Consider the following 17383-nt stretch of genomic DNA (forward strand, 5'->3'; position numbering starts at 1 on the left):
CGTTTTTTCCAGTGAAACTATCAACCAAGAGGACATGTCTTTGTATACAGTAGATATTTTATCTACAGATGCAAAGCCAACCCAAGCCCAAGCATTTTGCATAGTAGGCTTATTTAACTTAATTAGGCACACCTCAGCTTGTTAATGTACCCCTGCGGAAATATATATACTCAGAGTAAAACCTTTAATAGACCAAATGGAAACACAATGTGAGTATGCACATGAATAAATAATATTACTGACACTGGAAGTAAAAGAGAAAAAAAGCTTGGTGCATTATTATTATTATTATTATTATTATTATTATTATTATTACAATTGCAATGCATTGTTTAGACTCTGCTCAAGATAGATTAGTAAATTCATAGTCTCTCATTTTCTAAAATTCTGAAATGACTACTTTACTGAGTAAAATGTACACAATTCTGTATTTCATTTACAGTTTGTTTATATTTTTGGGTTGTCCTCTTGAAAAATGACTAAGCACGGTCTATAATGGCCAGGATCTGCGGGGTACGCTGTCTTCTCGTCTGTCGCCAGCGGGTGTCGCGTTAGGTTTGTTCTTTTCTAATAAAGTTTTGTTTGTGATGCTGCTGCTCTCTCGCCCTGAACTGTGAATAAAGATGGCAGACGACTCGGAGCGGGTTCCTCCTCCTTTTCCAGAGTCGGAGCAGCGGGAGACGGATCCAGCAGACGGGGAAAGCGACGAGGATAGCGACGACTTTGAGGGAGAGGACATCTTTACCGGCAATGTGAGGGCGGGCGGCATGGGTTTGGGTAACAAAAACAGCAACGAAGTGTTGAGTGGTTGCTGAGCTGCAGCGAAACTAGTTCGACTAGCGTCAGTGCTGCTGCTGCTGCTACTGCTGCTGTTGCCTAGGCCCCGGATAGGCTGCAGTTTATTCTCTCAAAATGAAAATATAAAATGTGTCGTTAACTCGGAAAGTGTGAAATAATGAAAATGACAAATGAAAGGAGTTTGTCGAGTTACGAGAAAGTTAGGATTTATAAATTGTGACATTTTGAAATGTATGCCAAAGAAATTCGATTCGATTTTATTTTATTTTATTGATAAAAACACATATCGAGTACATCGCAAAAACGGCGAGTAGTGGCCGCAAGTCTGTTGTGATGTCGTTAGGCAGACAACCTCACCTGTACAGTATCTGTCACTGTACCGACAGAACCTGTCTGCGTCCAGTTTCCGTGCGCTATAGGTTTAGTGCAGTTGGTTTGTTTTTCTGCTGGAAATAATTATAGTTTTGTTTTGAAAAGCTTAAATGTATATTTGGATTAAATACATCTGCTGTGTACTTTAGCCTTATGTTTTAACATCAGAGAGCGGTATCTGACACGCCCTACATGAACAACATTATTGTCCGCAGTTAGCTAATTTTCACTAGAACAGACACATTTACGTGGGCATTTAGTCATCGTGTATTCTGTTAAAAGCTAACACTTGGTATGTATTTATTTTTTTAAACTCTTCAGCAATGGTAACTATATCTTGCAGCACTGGGATTTCAAGCGGAATTGTATTTATAGTTTGTATCCCGCTGTCAATGGCGCAACAGGAACATTTTTGGCTTTTCCATGCGTTTTCCCTTTACAGTACTCATCGTGTGTGTGTTTTGTTGTTTTTCAATAGAAATGTCGACATTTTTTTTTTCTACTTCAGTATTGGAGTACAGTGTTTGTGACAATTAGTGCCCAGAAACTTTTCAAAATAAAAACATACACATAATTCAGATGGTCCCTCTCAAATAGAACAGTATTATAACTTTTTTTCTTTGTTTAAAATCTTTTTTTTCTCTCTCTATACATGATCACATTTGTTCTGTTTAATGGGGCCTGGCTTGCTCGAAATAATAGCAATTATTTTATAGCAACTGTCAAATTATATTACATTCATTTTTATTATAGGCTGTCTATGCAAACCTTGCAGTATGGTGTTCAAACTGTGAAATTTCTCCCAAGTACATTAGGCACAGAAAACAATCATCCTTGCACAGTAATCAGACACATGGAATGTTACATTTTGTTGTGCTGCAGGATATTGCTTGCTTTTTTCATTTGGCTACAATCAACATTGCAAACTGTAAACTGCATGCTGTCTGCTCTGACCTTGTGGTGCAGGCGTTTCTTTTATTGATTAATTGACTGATGGTGGTTTTGCTGGAGGTTCCTATAGGCCTATATGAAAAGACAAATGGCTTTTTGCTGCCAGTCACTAGACCCACTCTTCGCTCCTCAATGGTAGCATATTCTTGTCCCTGTACTGCTGTGTTTAATGCCTCTTTCTGACTGGCGTCTACCTGGGTCCCTGAACCAGGGTCTAATCCCGTGTAGTGTGAAACCATCTACCCGGGTCGACACCGACCCAACTCAAGATGTGTGTTGACATGGATCGAGCGAGACAAAGCGCATGCTGGACGGATGAAGTAACAAACCGCCACACCTGTGTGAAGGTTTCACACAGAGCCTTTTCTGTTCAGCCATATTTCTATTGATCGAGACACACAATGAGCCAGATTGCTGCAGGGATGGCATACAGTAAGAAACATTTGCTCTAATCAACACTTTGTCGGACGATTCAATCCAGAGAAGCCTGGATGGAAGTATCCGTAACAAGCACGCCATCTTGTAAGCCTGAACAGATGAAAGGGTGGTCATGTGAACATTGCTGCTTCCAGGGCATTGTGTACGTGCATTGTGTGCTTGCTTCTGTCACCCAGGTCGACCCTGCTTCAAAAAGCAGCAATAAATCGCATAGCCCACCCACATGACACCGGGTCTGACCTGGTTAGAGCACGCCAGTGTGTAAGGGGCTATAAAGAGACTGTAGAAGAATAGGTAGATGTCTTGGCTTTTATTGTTGCAATACTTCCTGGAATGGTGGCATGTTCCTAAATCCTTATCAGAACTGAGAAAGGGTGAGGTTTTACAGCACAAGGCTGTCCGAAGATTACATTTGGGAGTGTGAAGCTTTTTATCTGTGTGGTTAACTCAGTTCCCTGAGTCACCAAAACCCAGGTTTACAAGTTGCAGCTACTTTTAAGCAGGGTAGCATCAAAAGACAATTTATTTAACAGTGAGTGCTATATTTGATTTTTTGTCAACGTGCAGAAGTTATGCGTCCGATCACAAACCAACATGCTTTATAATTTGATTGGAAAAATATTTTAACAAAAACAGCTGATTAACTCTTGCTTTTATGATGAACGGGTTCCTTTTGTGTACATGCAGCCTGAAGGAAACATTCAATTGTGAAATCAGGAAATTTAGCCTGCATTGTCACTGCTTAATCTTGGTGTACTGGGAGGGGGATGCATGCTGAAACCTGGTGTTTTTACTATTTTCAAGGTAGACTGGTACATCCTAGTACACAAACAAAGAATCGAACAACCCTGGTATTACTGTTTAGTTTCCATAACATAATTTGGGGATTTGTGGCAACCCTTTATGAAAGTTAACTTGTATAGTACAGTAAAGCCTGGCTTTAAAAACAGGAAATGGTAGCACTCCTAGTGCAGTTGACCCTAATTTATGCAGGATGGTTATGCAAATCAATAAAGCCAGCTGCACTGCTGATGTTTTTAATATTTCTGTACTTCTGAAATCGCACTCAAGCAGAGACTGCTTTGCATGTTTAAAGTTTTAAACAACTGTTTATGTACGGAGGACAGAACCTATGGGGAGGATTTTGTCTGTTAATTTCTTAATGCGTCGTATATATGCGTTTACAGTAATTGTAATCTTGCTTGTATAGTAACATTGAAAGTGAAGTTCAGTTAATCTTTTGATGAAACCGGTTTTGCTTGGAAAGTATTCGATTTTAGGGAACCAAAGTGTTAATTGGGGAACACTGACAAATGTAAAATTTAGAATTTTTAAATACCACTGTCAACTGATTCTGAAGATGCTATTAATACTTCACAATGACAAAATGTCAAATAAAAGGGAGGGCTCGGCTCAGATCAGCTCACAGTACCGAGAACAGAAAACGGATGCTATTGCCACAATGCAAATACTAGAATGCAAAACAAAAAGGTAGGCATGCATTTCAACACTTTAAGCCTCCCGTTAATGGTAATCTTTATGTTTTTTGTAAAGCCATCACCACATTGTCAGTATGATTCTCTGTCAAGGTGTTACCCAGGAAAAATTCTGACTTTTATTCTGACTCTGTTCTGCTGTTAAGTGTCTGTCCAGATACAGTGGATGATTTGGTACACACAGTAGCTTTATTTTAAGCATTATAAGGCGATGGGCAATATAATTAACTATTTTGTGGCCATATATATTTGTAACCACAAATCAATTAACCAACAATACTATTTTTTGTTACTCTACATTAGATAAATACCTCATGCAAAATGTGACTGTGTCGTTGAACCTGGTTTCTGACTTTGTCGTTGCCATATTTTCTGTGTGACTTCAATTTAAAAAACGGAACACTTTTTCAAATTCAATTCACAGCTGTATTCTATAGGGCAGTCAGTTAAGCCTCCAAATAGCAATCGATTAATTGGGCACACAAAATCTAATCGTTTAATATTGATGATTGTACCGCCCACATACATTTTCGCTCCATTCCTATTTCAGTTTAATCATATCAGATCTAGTATTCTATGATTCTGTTGATTTTTTATTATGGAAAACATTTAGTTTAATGTCTCGCCCTATCAAAATGAGAGACTTTCAGAAACCATAAACAAGATCTACTTCGTCCTTTTCCACTTCAGAAAGGCTTCTCATTTTGTCACATTCAATTTACAAACCATTTACCACTGATGACTTTCACCTCACACTTTTGGCTGCTCTGCTTCTGTTCACAAAAGCATTTGGGTCTAGATTGTGTTGCTCCCTGATTATGAAATTCCCTGATATTTCAGTACCACATTTGGAGAAAGTTAAACTGCTGGGGTTGCCACTAGGGACCAATCTACTGATCCATGCTTTAATTGAATTGACAGGCTTGTCAATACAAGAAGCGGTTTCTGCATTTGGATCAATGAGTAATTCATGGTGGTTTTAGCCAGAAGTTTAATCAGAAAGATGAGGACTAGCCTGATCATGCAGCAGTACAGTATTTGTTTATTAGTTTATTATTAAATCTTATCAAAAAAGAAAGACAATAACACCTCAGCCCTTCGTTTATTTGGCAGCTTCAAGCAGCTTGGGTTCATTTGATCAGCCTATACCCTAAAGAGTAGAAAGAAGCCAGCACCCCTTATAGAATAGCTTTTTATTTAAAGAAAAATAATAATGGCAGAAACATAGCAAACGCGTTGCAGCTTACACGCCTTCATCAGTGCATACACATAATGAGCATAGACTCTCTTTTATAAGCTTAACGACAAACAGGTGTTATTTTGTAAAAAGCGTGAAAATGCAATACTAATTAAACTGTTGGTGTATTTAGTGAAAACAATTTCCTTAATAATATAATGACAACAACCTTAAATCACATTCAACTATCTTTTTATTTTGTTTTACAGATAAAACATATATTGGATAATTTAGATAGAAAATTCATACCATTGTTACAGAACATCCAATAGGAGAATCATTCATCAAAAATTAAGTCTCAATAACCATTATTGTCAGTAAATCTCACACAAATCTATTAGCTTACAAAACCAATTAAACTTTACTGTACATCTGCTTTTAAACATGTCAAATGAAAATAAAATAAATTACAGAAACACTGATAAGAACAATTCTTCATTCATACCAAATGGTGCCTCAGTTTTAAGTGTGTGAATCCAGTAAGCTTCTCTTTGTAACAATAATTTCGATCGATCTCCACCCCTTCTAGAATTTGTAACCATTTCAATGCCCAGAAATCAGAGAGAGTAAACCACCCTACCAGGATTTTTTATTTATTTATGTAATGTATTTCTTTATTTATTTAATAGCATTGTTCAGTGCCAGGGAATCTACCCGAATTACATCAACCACGTGTTTTGGGGTTAAACGCTGATTGATGGATGATGCAATCCAGCTATGGTTCTAATGGTGGGGTGTACAGTAGGTTGATCAAATCATCCCCGTAGAAAGTTCACTATTGATTTGAAAATTTCAATCATAAAATGTTCATAAATTCTGTACTGTCACCACACTATAAACTACATCCTGTGCAACAGGAATTAGCATGCCACCTGAGCACACTTAAGGACGTGAATTTATACTGTGGTGGATGTAAAGTTTGGCTTCAACCGAATCAAAGTAAAAACAAAGTCTGAAACAATAGCGAAATAAGTAACTTGTGACAATGTTCTGCTAATTAGAGGTATGAAGTTGTAGCTATGAGATGCAGTCGTGATCGTCCTGCTTTGCTGTGATATGTCATCCATAACTACTAGACACTCTAAATACTAAAAGAAACTCAAATTCAATGACCAAGGTTTTGACTTTTGTGGTATAAATACATAGCTCTTGTTTTTTTCCGTGCAGAGCCAACCTTCAGAGCCTAAAAAAGACCCCCTCCCACCAGCAGCTCCCACCACCAGCACCACCACCACCACCAGCAGCAATACAAAGACCAATGGACTGCATTCAGACGATGAAGAGCAGGATATATTTGCAGGTATACTCAGTATATTAACAAAACGCTGCCATTTTATTTGTGAGTGTGGTAATTTATTTTAAAAAATGTTAAAATGAAGTGTTCAGTCTGGTTCCTCCCTGAGTGGTCATCCCAGGTTTGACTTTATAAAATGTGAAAATGCAAGTACAAAAAAGAAAAAGCATCATCTGAAAACAAATGTTCTTGGTTTGTATTACGCAGTATGTATTTCTGTAAACTATTCCAGCTAGTTTAAGGTAGCATGTGACATGCATACTGTCATAGACTGATATTGGCGTATAGGTGTATTATATTAAAATATGTGTTTTTTTTTGTTTTTTTTAAATAAATAGTCATCTTTTTTTTTTTTTTTAGATAGGTAAGGGTAATATTTTGTTTAAATGTGCCGATCCATTATATGATGGAACATGCATTAATCTCAATACTTAGATGCTAAACTTAGAGCTGCGAGTACATCACAGAATACCCTGTGACGTTCACAAAAAGCAATTCTCAAATTTCATTCACCACACAAATACAGTACAGGTTATTTAACAATATTGATGGATATATTTTGTTTCTAGCTTTTAAAAAGAGTTTTCTTTGGCTTCAGTTGTGTATCCAAACACTTTTTGTTTTATGTCCACAGAGGCCACCGTAGAGCTGGCTCTGGACAGTCCTCTCAATAATAGAAAGAGAGAGCCAGCTCAGGCCAAACCATCGGCACCTGGGCCCTCCCTTACCGTCACGGGGCCAAGCACTTTGAAACCACCGCCGGCCAAAACCTTCGAGGAGGTATGTCCAGATGACCCTGTATTTGATCAGCAATAGCCATCTAGTTAGCTGTTTAAATTGAATATTTTGTGTGGGGCTGGGGTTGACTGGCAGGGTATTGAAATGAATTTACTGGTCTCGGTTCCCAGTGGACACTGCTTCACATCACAAGATGCCACATTGACAGTTTGACTGGATGTTCAGGTCAGGATTGAGTGTTAAAATTTAATATTGCAATAAACTAACATAATGCAGTCCTGGTTCATTGCAGTGTATAATTTGTTGGAAAGGGGATTTTTATTCATAACTACAGTATTAAACACACAATGGTAGAATATTTAGTAAAACCAAAATAACTTTTACAAACTACAACTATGAAAGAGAATGCTTTTGTCAAAAGAGATGTCATATCCCCTTTTTTAAAGTTTTAAAATGAAACAGTTTTTCTGTTCCCACCCCTTGCAATATTGATTTTGGTATATCAAAGGTCTGTAAAGAGAAGGAGAGGTGGAAGTATTGCATGTAAAAACAAGCAGCACAGCAGTTGCTCAGGGATCTGGTTTTAACAGAAATCTCTCTCTTGTTGCAGCTAGAGGAAGAGGAGGAAAAGGAGGATGCATTTGAATTGAATATTGCAGTTACCAATCCTGAGAAAGTTGGTACGTATTCTTGTTTAGTTTTAAACATTAAACAATAGAAATACATACGATTTACATATTTGCCGTCATTGTCGCCTGATGCAGAAAATATAATATAATAAGTTCACCTTGCAATTTTATTTATTTTCATATAAATGCATTTCTAGCAAGGAGAAGTAAATATGCTGCCAGGTGTGTTTGGTGTTGCACCAGGATAGATTGATTGATGATAAAATACCTTATTCAATGTCTACATAGGGCAGATGAACCAATAAAAGCCTTCATCTTGCAACAGGCTTTTTTAGCCTTTCTGTAACTCTTCATGTCCATTTCTGGATTCAGTTGCAGTGTATATGTGGTTTAAATGGATGGTATTTTTTTCCCCTTTTGCTAATGCAGTGTTCCAGGAGTGTCCTTGTATGTACCAGTTAGATTGAATACCTCAGTAAAGCAGGGAAATAACATGTCATAGTGCTGCTTTTATCTTGTTTTCATTGAATCTGCCCCAAAAGAATACATCAATAGGACATACACAAAATCAATTGACTAGTCTGCTGTTTTCTGTACTGCAAAATTGTAAGTTGAGTGAAGTGTATATGAAAACAGCTGTTTGAAAACATTCACAATCTCCATCTTGTAAGAAAGCCTTATTGCATGTGGGAACATGTAGGAATGTTTACCAGCAGCAATTTGATTTACTGGTAAAATGCAACCTAATAGAACAAAGAACTAGTATCAAGAAATTTCATTGTGCGAAGAAATCAATGAAAGTCTTTTGTTTTGGGGATTTTTTTCCCTCTGAAGGTTTACAAAGAAAAAGTCTGAGTGGAATTTGTCTTTTTAACCCCAGGAGAAATAATCAGCTTGCTACACCTTGCAAAGTAATTTCTTACATCAAATACAAGTATTTTGAAATATTAACCCAAAAGGAAACAATGGGTTTAATTGTTATGAATCAATTCAATCTTAATAAAATCGTTAGATTGACAACCAAAAATCGTGTTGCGCATCAACAGTATGTTTCTGTCAATGATTTGGAACTGAGCCAAACAGACTCATTGCTTCCAGTTTTGTTTAAAATTCTGTAAAGGCTTGTATACATCCTAATAAATTGCTATCCTTGGTTCATGGTTAAGATACTTTAGCTAATTCTGTACCGTAACATAGTATTGGTGCGACTTTTCACTCTTCTCTGCCTTGGGGTAGGCAAGCATCACACTGACAGTGATAGCTCTAGCTTAGTATTTCCACCAGTGGGGGGGGGGGGGGTATATACAGTACTGTACAGTATGTATATGAATGACATGCTTGTTTAACCACATGCTTAGTTATATTGGTTGGTTCTGACAATCTATTTTGAGGAGGCTTTGTCGTGAGTAAGGCCTGTTTGGTTAAATATGCAAAAATACATTGTCATTTTATCACAACCACAAACAAAGCTGTCAGGCTCTAGCTAAGAGTCATTCCAAGTTTGTACAGTGTCTTGCTAAGTTAATAAATAAAACAAAAATTAAAAAAAAACTTTATTAAATGTGCAATCCTAAATCCCATGATTATAAGACCATTCATTTGAGTTCAATTACTAAGTATTTCATTTATTTTTGTAGGGGATGGTATGAATGCATATATGGCTTATAAAGTCTCAACTCAGGTATGTTGTAACAATATTCAAAATTCTACACAAAACATTTTATTTAAACAAAAATCTAATTTGCAGTCCTGCTTGCACAAACATGTTGTGGGACCTGTTTAATTGATCTAGACTGCAATTGTCTTTCAGACCAATTTACCGATGTTCAAGTGTAAGACGTATACAGTAAAGAGGCGGTTCAGTGATTTCCTGGGATTATACGAGAAACTCTCTGAAAAGCACTCGCAAAATGGATACATTGTACCCCCGCCTCCAGAAAAGAGCATACTTGGTAAGATACGGATCAAAGTGAGGTCCCCAGTGGCTCAACTAGTTAAGGTACTTCTTTGTGGAGTGTAGTGTGAGTCATGCATGCAAGAGATAACTGATTAGAATCCTATTTACTGGCCAGGGTTCCACAGGAAGAACCATACTGAACTTTGCTCTCCTGCTGCTTAGGAAGGAGAATCATCTGGGTGTAGTTCACCTCCTGTCATTCAGAAAAAAATTAGATCACCATAAAAAATGATTAAAATGTTTTAGTGTTTATGGATATTTTTATATTGACATGTGTTCCTCCTTTCTTAATTTTAAAGAGTCTCAATGATATATTCATAGGCACATTTCTAGTGCAGCCCCAATAAAACAAGGCTTACCTTGTCTGTTAGTATTTAGCATTTGGACATCCTATTAATACCAGATACAAGGCACAATAAAGTCTGCTATGAACTAAAAAACGTGTTTGCTTCCAATACAGTTACTAGTATTGCAAGGCATTAGAGAGTACTTGGCATGCTAACACGTTCTGAATGTAGCCCGTGGAGTGCTAGGCTAGTGATCAACAGGGGAAGCTGTGCTTTACAAAGACAGTATTTCTGTGTTGTTCTGCTTACTCACACGGTCCTGTACTACTTTATAAATACAGTGGAGAATGAATGGATGTGTTTTAAATTGAAGAGCCTTGTTCATTTAAATGGTACAGCAGTAGACTGTTGCAGATCAAAAAATAAATACATAAGCTAGCCTGACCCGTACATTAACTACTGAAACTGAGAACGACGATGCCTCCAAATTTTTATATTAGGGTTTTCAATTAATGTGTGTTTTTCCAAAATAGTTTCATAAAGCGTTTCATTAAACTCTGAAATATACATAGAAAGTAATTGTCATAACCAGTGTACTTTTGCAGATAGACCACTTAAAATATAACCAGTTACTGGATTTCCATTATTTCTCTCCAGGGATGACCAAAGTGAAAGTGGGGAAAGAGGACTCCTCCTCTGTAGAGTTTGTGGAAAGGAGACGTGCTTCACTAGAAAGGTAAGGTTTGTTTTATTGGGGCTGCTCTAGAAAGGGAAGCCTCATTTTATTGGGGCTGCTCTAGAAAGGTACGCCTTGTTTTATTGCTGCTGGACAGTTGTATTTTGGCCTGTTGAGTTTCAAGATAATCAAAAGCTTTCTAATTCCCAAATTTCTGAATTTATCCCCCCTCACCTGTGACAGTTCCTATTGTTCCTACAACATGTCCAGAAGGAAAGGGTAAATGTTTTCACTCCTTTGTTTTCAGATGTTTTCACTTATTCTTTTCAGATACCTTCAGAGAGTTGTCAGTCACCCATCATTATTGCAAGATCCAGACGTCAGGGAATTTCTGGAGAAAGACGAGGTATGTTTGTGACCTGCCAGGCCAGCACCTGGTTCACTGGCTGAATTCACACTGCACGTTTACATTGAGCGTTTTCATGCAGTCCGAGAGTGCTGTGCTTTCAAATTCATGTGGTCCTTAAAATGTACAGTCAACTCAGTGACCCGCTCCCAGGGCCAAGCCTGGTAAGATGATGGTAGAGAGGTCACTGTTTGACTGTTTCAGGCTGGGGACAGCTTTTTGTGCTTTTTTGTGCTACAATTACTCTTGTGTGATTTGGTATGTCAGCTTATTTTATTACACTATTAGACTTCTTTAAAAAAAGAAAACCTGTCAAAATCCAGTGCAGGGATGTAAATAAGAAATGTGCCCTATTCTAGGTTTTACTATAAGTTTGATTTGCCACAGTGTCTAGGTAATGCACTCAGATTGTATCAGACAGATATGGAATGGGAGTCTTATGTCTATAACAATACTTTTGTATGATCATGTTGATATAGCAGCACTTGCACCACATCTTTTGTGATTATCCACAAACTCTTCTTTTTAAACATGTTATGCTACCAAATAGAATCAACGTGTATGGTGTCAGAAGAGAGTCTAAATGACTTCACATTTATTTCTTACCAAGACGAGAATACTGCACTTCTATTAACTTTTTCTGGTGCTGAAGTCATTTAAAATAACTTGCAGTATCAAAGAACTTCAATTTGTTTCAGTAATTAGACCTTCAAAAAGAAGCTAGCTAGTGTTGTTATTAAATCCACCCATCCCTTCTCATGAGCTAAAGTTAGCATGCTGTTACTAAATGTACTTGCTAAAGTCTGTGTGTAAATGAAAGCTCAGGACACCAGCAACCTCCTTGCTCATGCATACCTCTGACATTTAACATTCTAATTGGTGACCACTTCCAGCACTGCAGGGTCTGACTGAACAGCCTCTCCCTGCAGTTGCATGTCATTTATTTGAATCTTTGCCTGAGTTCTGTGACAGATGCAAAAATAAAACAATGAATTGGTCTCCCTGCACACAAACACATCTACAGAGATTTTGGGGGTTAGTTTTACTAATGCTTTCATGAATGTGATCTAAAGTTTGCACTGTCCAGATTGAGATGTTCATCAGACCCATTTCGATTTTGAATTCATGTATTTCCATTTCTTGAGTAACAAGCTCATGTTTTGGTTGTCAGTTACCCCGCGCTGTGAGTACCCAGGCATTGAGTGGAGCTGGCTTCCTCAAGATGATAAACCGAGCTACCGACGCAGTCAGCAAGATGACTATTAAGATGAACGAGTCTGATATTGTAAGTGTGTACGTTTTCACAGTCAGTCACAAACTTGGAAACTATCCTTTCCCTAACTGTAAGACAATTGTTTTTTTTAAGTGGTTTGAAGAGAAGCTGCTGGAGGTGGAAAGTGAAGACCAACATCTGCGTAAACTTCTCTCAGTTGTGGAAACCCTTGTAAATCACAGGAAGGGTAAGAATGTGAATTAATGCATTTACTTGAGGTTTTGCTGCAATTATGTAGTGATTTCATTGAAGTTGTGACAACCAAGGCCTCTTACTGACACATACTTAGATAAATCAAGTAACTAATTGTTAACATGTTACGCAGAGAAGTGAACTCTTATGTGTCCCGTGGCAGAGCTCTCCAGCAACACGGCCATGTTTGCGAAGAGTGTGGCGATGCTGGGCAGCTCGGAGGACAACACGGCTCTGTCCCGGGCTCTGTCCCAGCTGGCTGAGGTGGAGGACAAGATCGAGCAGCTTCACCAGGACCAGGCCTGCAACGACTTCTTCATCTTGGCAGAGCTGTTCGCTGACTACATCCGCCTCCTCACCGCCGTGAGGGTATGTGCTTGAGTCGCCGGCTCTCCTCGTGCAATTCAAGTGAATTTATTTTAATCATTACACCCCATTTAAATTTTAAGGGGTGTGGGGAACTGTGATAGGGGGGTGTAGGTAATCTGCTGACAAAGGGGGAGGACCCGGAAGTACCATCGAAACAGCGCTCGGGTTTTATTTTGCAGCAACACACAGCAGGAAAAGCCATTACAAAGGGAAAAATGGTTTAAGAATCTGGTTTGTTTGAAGTCATTTAATAAGGAAGTCAATTTTTTATAACAAATTATATTAAAGTACAGCTTTTAAACCGTTTTCTGTGTGAGGCTGCCAAACAGTGTCCTTTAGTGCCAGCTGGGGCTTTGTTTCTTTCTATAAACAAAGAAAAACACACACGCACACACATATATACTGTACACACACACACACACACACACATATATAATGTTTCAATTGTCAGCTAAAACGTGTCAACTATCACTGTAGTTTATTTGAATGTTTTTTGTTCATGATGAAGTGACTGATTTCTCTCTACAGGGCTCATTTGACCATCGAATGAAAACTTGGCAACGATGGCAAGACGCTCAGACTACACTGCAGAAGAAACGTGAAAACGAAGCCAAGCTGCTGTGGGCAAACAAACCTGACAAGCTGCAGCAGGCCAAAGACGAGATCTCGGAGGTGAGTGATGGGAAGAAGATCCTCTTGTGTACAGGAGGAGGAGGCAAAACCTTTCAGCACATGCCAGTGGATGTTATTATCATGAGACAGAACTGGCATGAGAAGAAACTGGTGGTACAACAGCTGTATTCAAATTGAAGTTGTAATACAGGTTTATGTATCTTCTTTATTTGCACTTCTGACATCTGCTGTATATATACATCGCCAGTTCTGTGAAGTATGCTACTTTTGGTCAGGCATCAGTAAACTTTAATAGTTTCAGTTGTACTTTGTTCCATTGCTAAATGCACCTTTCCTCTTTTCAGTGGGAGTCTAAAGTAACACAGTATGAGAGAGACTTTGAGAGGGTGTCGGCTACAGTGCGGAAAGAGTTTCTCCGATTTGAGGTTGGCTGCAAATTTTCTACATCCCTTCAATGAAACGGCTGCTGATTTATGTATACATTACGCATACAGTAGTTCTACAGTTTGTCCTTCATCTCTAAAATGTGTGCTGTATAATTCTGAGTGTCTTGCAATCACCAAGTAGACAAAAGTTATTGCTAGTGTCTGTCTCCTTGACTTAAAAGTTTTACCTTGTTATGGACTCCAAATAATCATCTTGATTATTGTTTTTCAGAAAGAGAAAGCCATGGATTTCAAGAACCAGCTAGTGAGATATCTTGAAACGCTTCTACACTCGCATCAACAGGTAAAAATCATTTAACTCTTTAATTGTCATCTTTTAATCCTAGAACTTGTATGACTCAGTTGTGAATGTATCTTAGTCCTAGCAGTGCAATTTAAAATACAGTAAAGGCTACTATCCTGTTTTCAAGGGGAATGGTAACTTGCTGTATTTGAAAAAGTAATTTCCTCGAGTGTGTGCTATGCATTTACTATGAAAGTGGTTTATACTAGCTCTGTATTTATAAATTGCATTGCATTTACTCAAACCACAAACCCACCCACCTCTAAACTATGTCTCATTCTCTTTCAGCTTATTAAATACTGGGAAGCATTTCTACCGGAAGCAAAAGCAATCGCTTAACATGACCAAGGAAGTCGTGTGAGCCTCTCAAACTCTGCCTTTTTATACACTTTACCTCTTGCCTTTTAAACCAAGAAAACAAACCAAGATGCACCGCAAAGGGAAGAAACTGAACTAATACAGTACATGTTAGTATAGATATTCATCTTAACGATTCTATTAACAATGTATATTTTACATTTAACTTCCATATGTATTTTCTTATTAAAAAAATAAATTAAAAAAAAAAAAAATCCTGTATAAGGGAATGAAAAGTAGATGTTGGGTATGGGTGATATTTTCAGGGCATTGGGTTCTATTAGCAAACAGCCAAAACACATTTAGTTTGTTTTAAAAAAAAAAACAACAAAAAAAACAATGTACCACTATTTACTTTATATTAAGGCTTTGCACTCGTTAGCTCCTGCTGATTAGCCATTTTAATAGATGATTTTGGGGGTTCGACAAAAACCAGGCGGGACAGCGGCCCTCCAGGACCAGGGTCGAGTAGCCCTTCTGTAGTGCAATGGAATGTTTTAGCCAATATGATTTGTATTTGTTAGTAATCATTGTATTTCATTACACTGTAAGTTCCCCTAATGGCTCCTGTGTTATTCAGTAGACAGAGTTGATGCTTGATTGGTGAAAGGGTTCGCAACATACAATACAATAACGCAAGATAATCTTAAATAGCTTGAAATAGCCAGGCTTAACATTCTTTAACAATTGGCTTCATAGAATGACCTAAGCCATTGTGTCCCCTTTCTGGGTCTGTATAAATGTGTCTTTCTAGTTTTAAATAATATTCCATTTCATATTGTTGAAACGCCATGTGTGTCTTTATTTCATGAAAGAGGTGGGACTGGCAGCAGCCACTTAATGTTTGGTACTACTTTGGCAGCATATAACAGCTGAACTGGTGTATATAGTTTAAAAATACAATTGTAGCCCTGCCCTTAGAATGTTTTACAATGGTTGCAGCCATACACATTTTCCTGATCTCAGATTAACTATGATACCAAACAATGTTACGGTGAGTTCTGAGGTCAGGAAGCACAGACACATGGTGAATTATTAGCTGTGTAAGCTCAAAGCCTGTTGAAGAGTATTAATAGAACTTGCTATTGAACTGGGACCCATTCCAAATATTTGCACGCATAAAGACTGAAAATATAAAATGGCCTTTTGATGCATTGTCCTTTTTTCCTCTTTGTCTACAACTGTCTGAGGAGATAGGGCTGTAGCATCACGTGTTTGATTAACAGGGCAATGGGCTTCATGCGTGAAGGGGACACAACCTGGTCAGATGGAAAGATAGAAACTTTTTATTTTTAGTAATTGTCAAACAATCAACTTTGAATGGTTTCTTTTTTTATTATTGCATTCCATTTGGTGCTGGGACAGCTATTCAAACATTGCTTGAAATATAATTTTATACAGAAATTCTAATTTGTTTGCACCAGATTTATCAGACATGATTTATATACTTTAGTAAACTCAAATACTATAATAAATGTATATTTTAATCTAAAAAAATAACCTCTAAGTATCTCTGTCTCCTGGTATTAATATCTTTAGAGGGTTAGAGGGTTGAGTTTTCCATAACCCAGTGCTTACTTGTTTCAGTTAAAAATGAAAACAAATGTGTTTGTCCCAGCACTAATTAGTACATCTCAACCCCACTTCTTTTCAAAGTGTTTACATGTTATTAATATTAAAATGTGTCTTCTCCACAGTATTCGATATTCCATAACAGTTGGCGGATATTAAAAACCGTAATTATAAAAATTGTGTGCATACTACAGGGTTGAATTTGTTATATTCTAAATTTACTCAAAGTAGTACATTTATTGAAAATAAAATTCTTTAATAAATCCTATTCTCTCTCTTTTTTTATTGCAGCTCTTACATTTACTTTGTTAAACTCATTCTAACATTAAATAATCATCCTTAAACAAGTGATTTGTAATATATGTATATATATTTAAATGCAGATAAACATGATTTGAGCCAATTTAAATGTTGATAATTTATGTGCTCAAAAGCATTATTAAAAACTAAAAATGAGTTGCATATAACACATACATGCATAGGTCATATTTAATTCAGTGGTCTAACTCCAAGCAGGCAATGGGAAGTGTTTTTATGATCTAAACCATGGCAAACCTGACTTCACTGTATTTCTATTGTAAGTCTCAGCTGGATTAATACAGAGTTAAAGAGCTGTAGCATTTTGAGCCAACACTATTTAGATCATTATATTGGACCCCAATGACACCTTCAGCACATGGGTAACACAACTCAAGCACACAGTATTTGGAAAATCTACATCTCCTTAAAGCAAATTAACCATCAGCGAAACAGAAGTGCAGGGGTGCATCAATAATCTTGCAAACACTAACAAGAGGTAAGAACATTTATTGTTAAGCTTTGGTCTGCATTGCAATACGAACTAAAATTGTTGGCAATGCACTAGGCAGGTATTTTTAAAGTTATCTTTCCAGTAACCCTCTCCCCATCATTCATGGTGCATGTTTGTCATTTCAAAAGGTTAATGCTCATAGGTGTCTGCGCTCTGTAGGTGGTAGTC

General features: G+C 37.5%; 1 protein-coding gene across 1 annotated transcript; it reads left to right on the forward strand.

Annotated features, from left to right (window-relative positions):
• Positions 1-540: 540 nt before the first annotated feature.
• On the forward strand, positions 541-16672 carry LOC117428458 (sorting nexin-1-like). The gene is made up of 15 exons (XM_058994945.1): positions 541-752; positions 6460-6592; positions 7221-7366; positions 7935-8004; positions 9591-9634; positions 9764-9905; positions 10855-10933; positions 11204-11279; positions 12451-12564; positions 12646-12739; positions 12908-13113; positions 13642-13785; positions 14091-14171; positions 14404-14475; positions 14764-16672. The coding sequence occupies exons 1-15, from the start codon at positions 624-626 to the stop codon at positions 14812-14814; spliced, it is 1581 nt and encodes a 526-aa protein (XP_058850928.1). The 5' UTR covers positions 541-623; the 3' UTR covers positions 14815-16672.
• Positions 16673-17383: the final 711 nt, after the last annotated feature.

The sequence above is a fragment of the Acipenser ruthenus genome, chromosome 21 (genome assembly GCF_902713425.1).
Source record: "Acipenser ruthenus chromosome 21, fAciRut3.2 maternal haplotype, whole genome shotgun sequence".
NCBI classification, from domain to species: Eukaryota; Metazoa; Chordata; class Actinopteri; order Acipenseriformes; family Acipenseridae; genus Acipenser; species Acipenser ruthenus.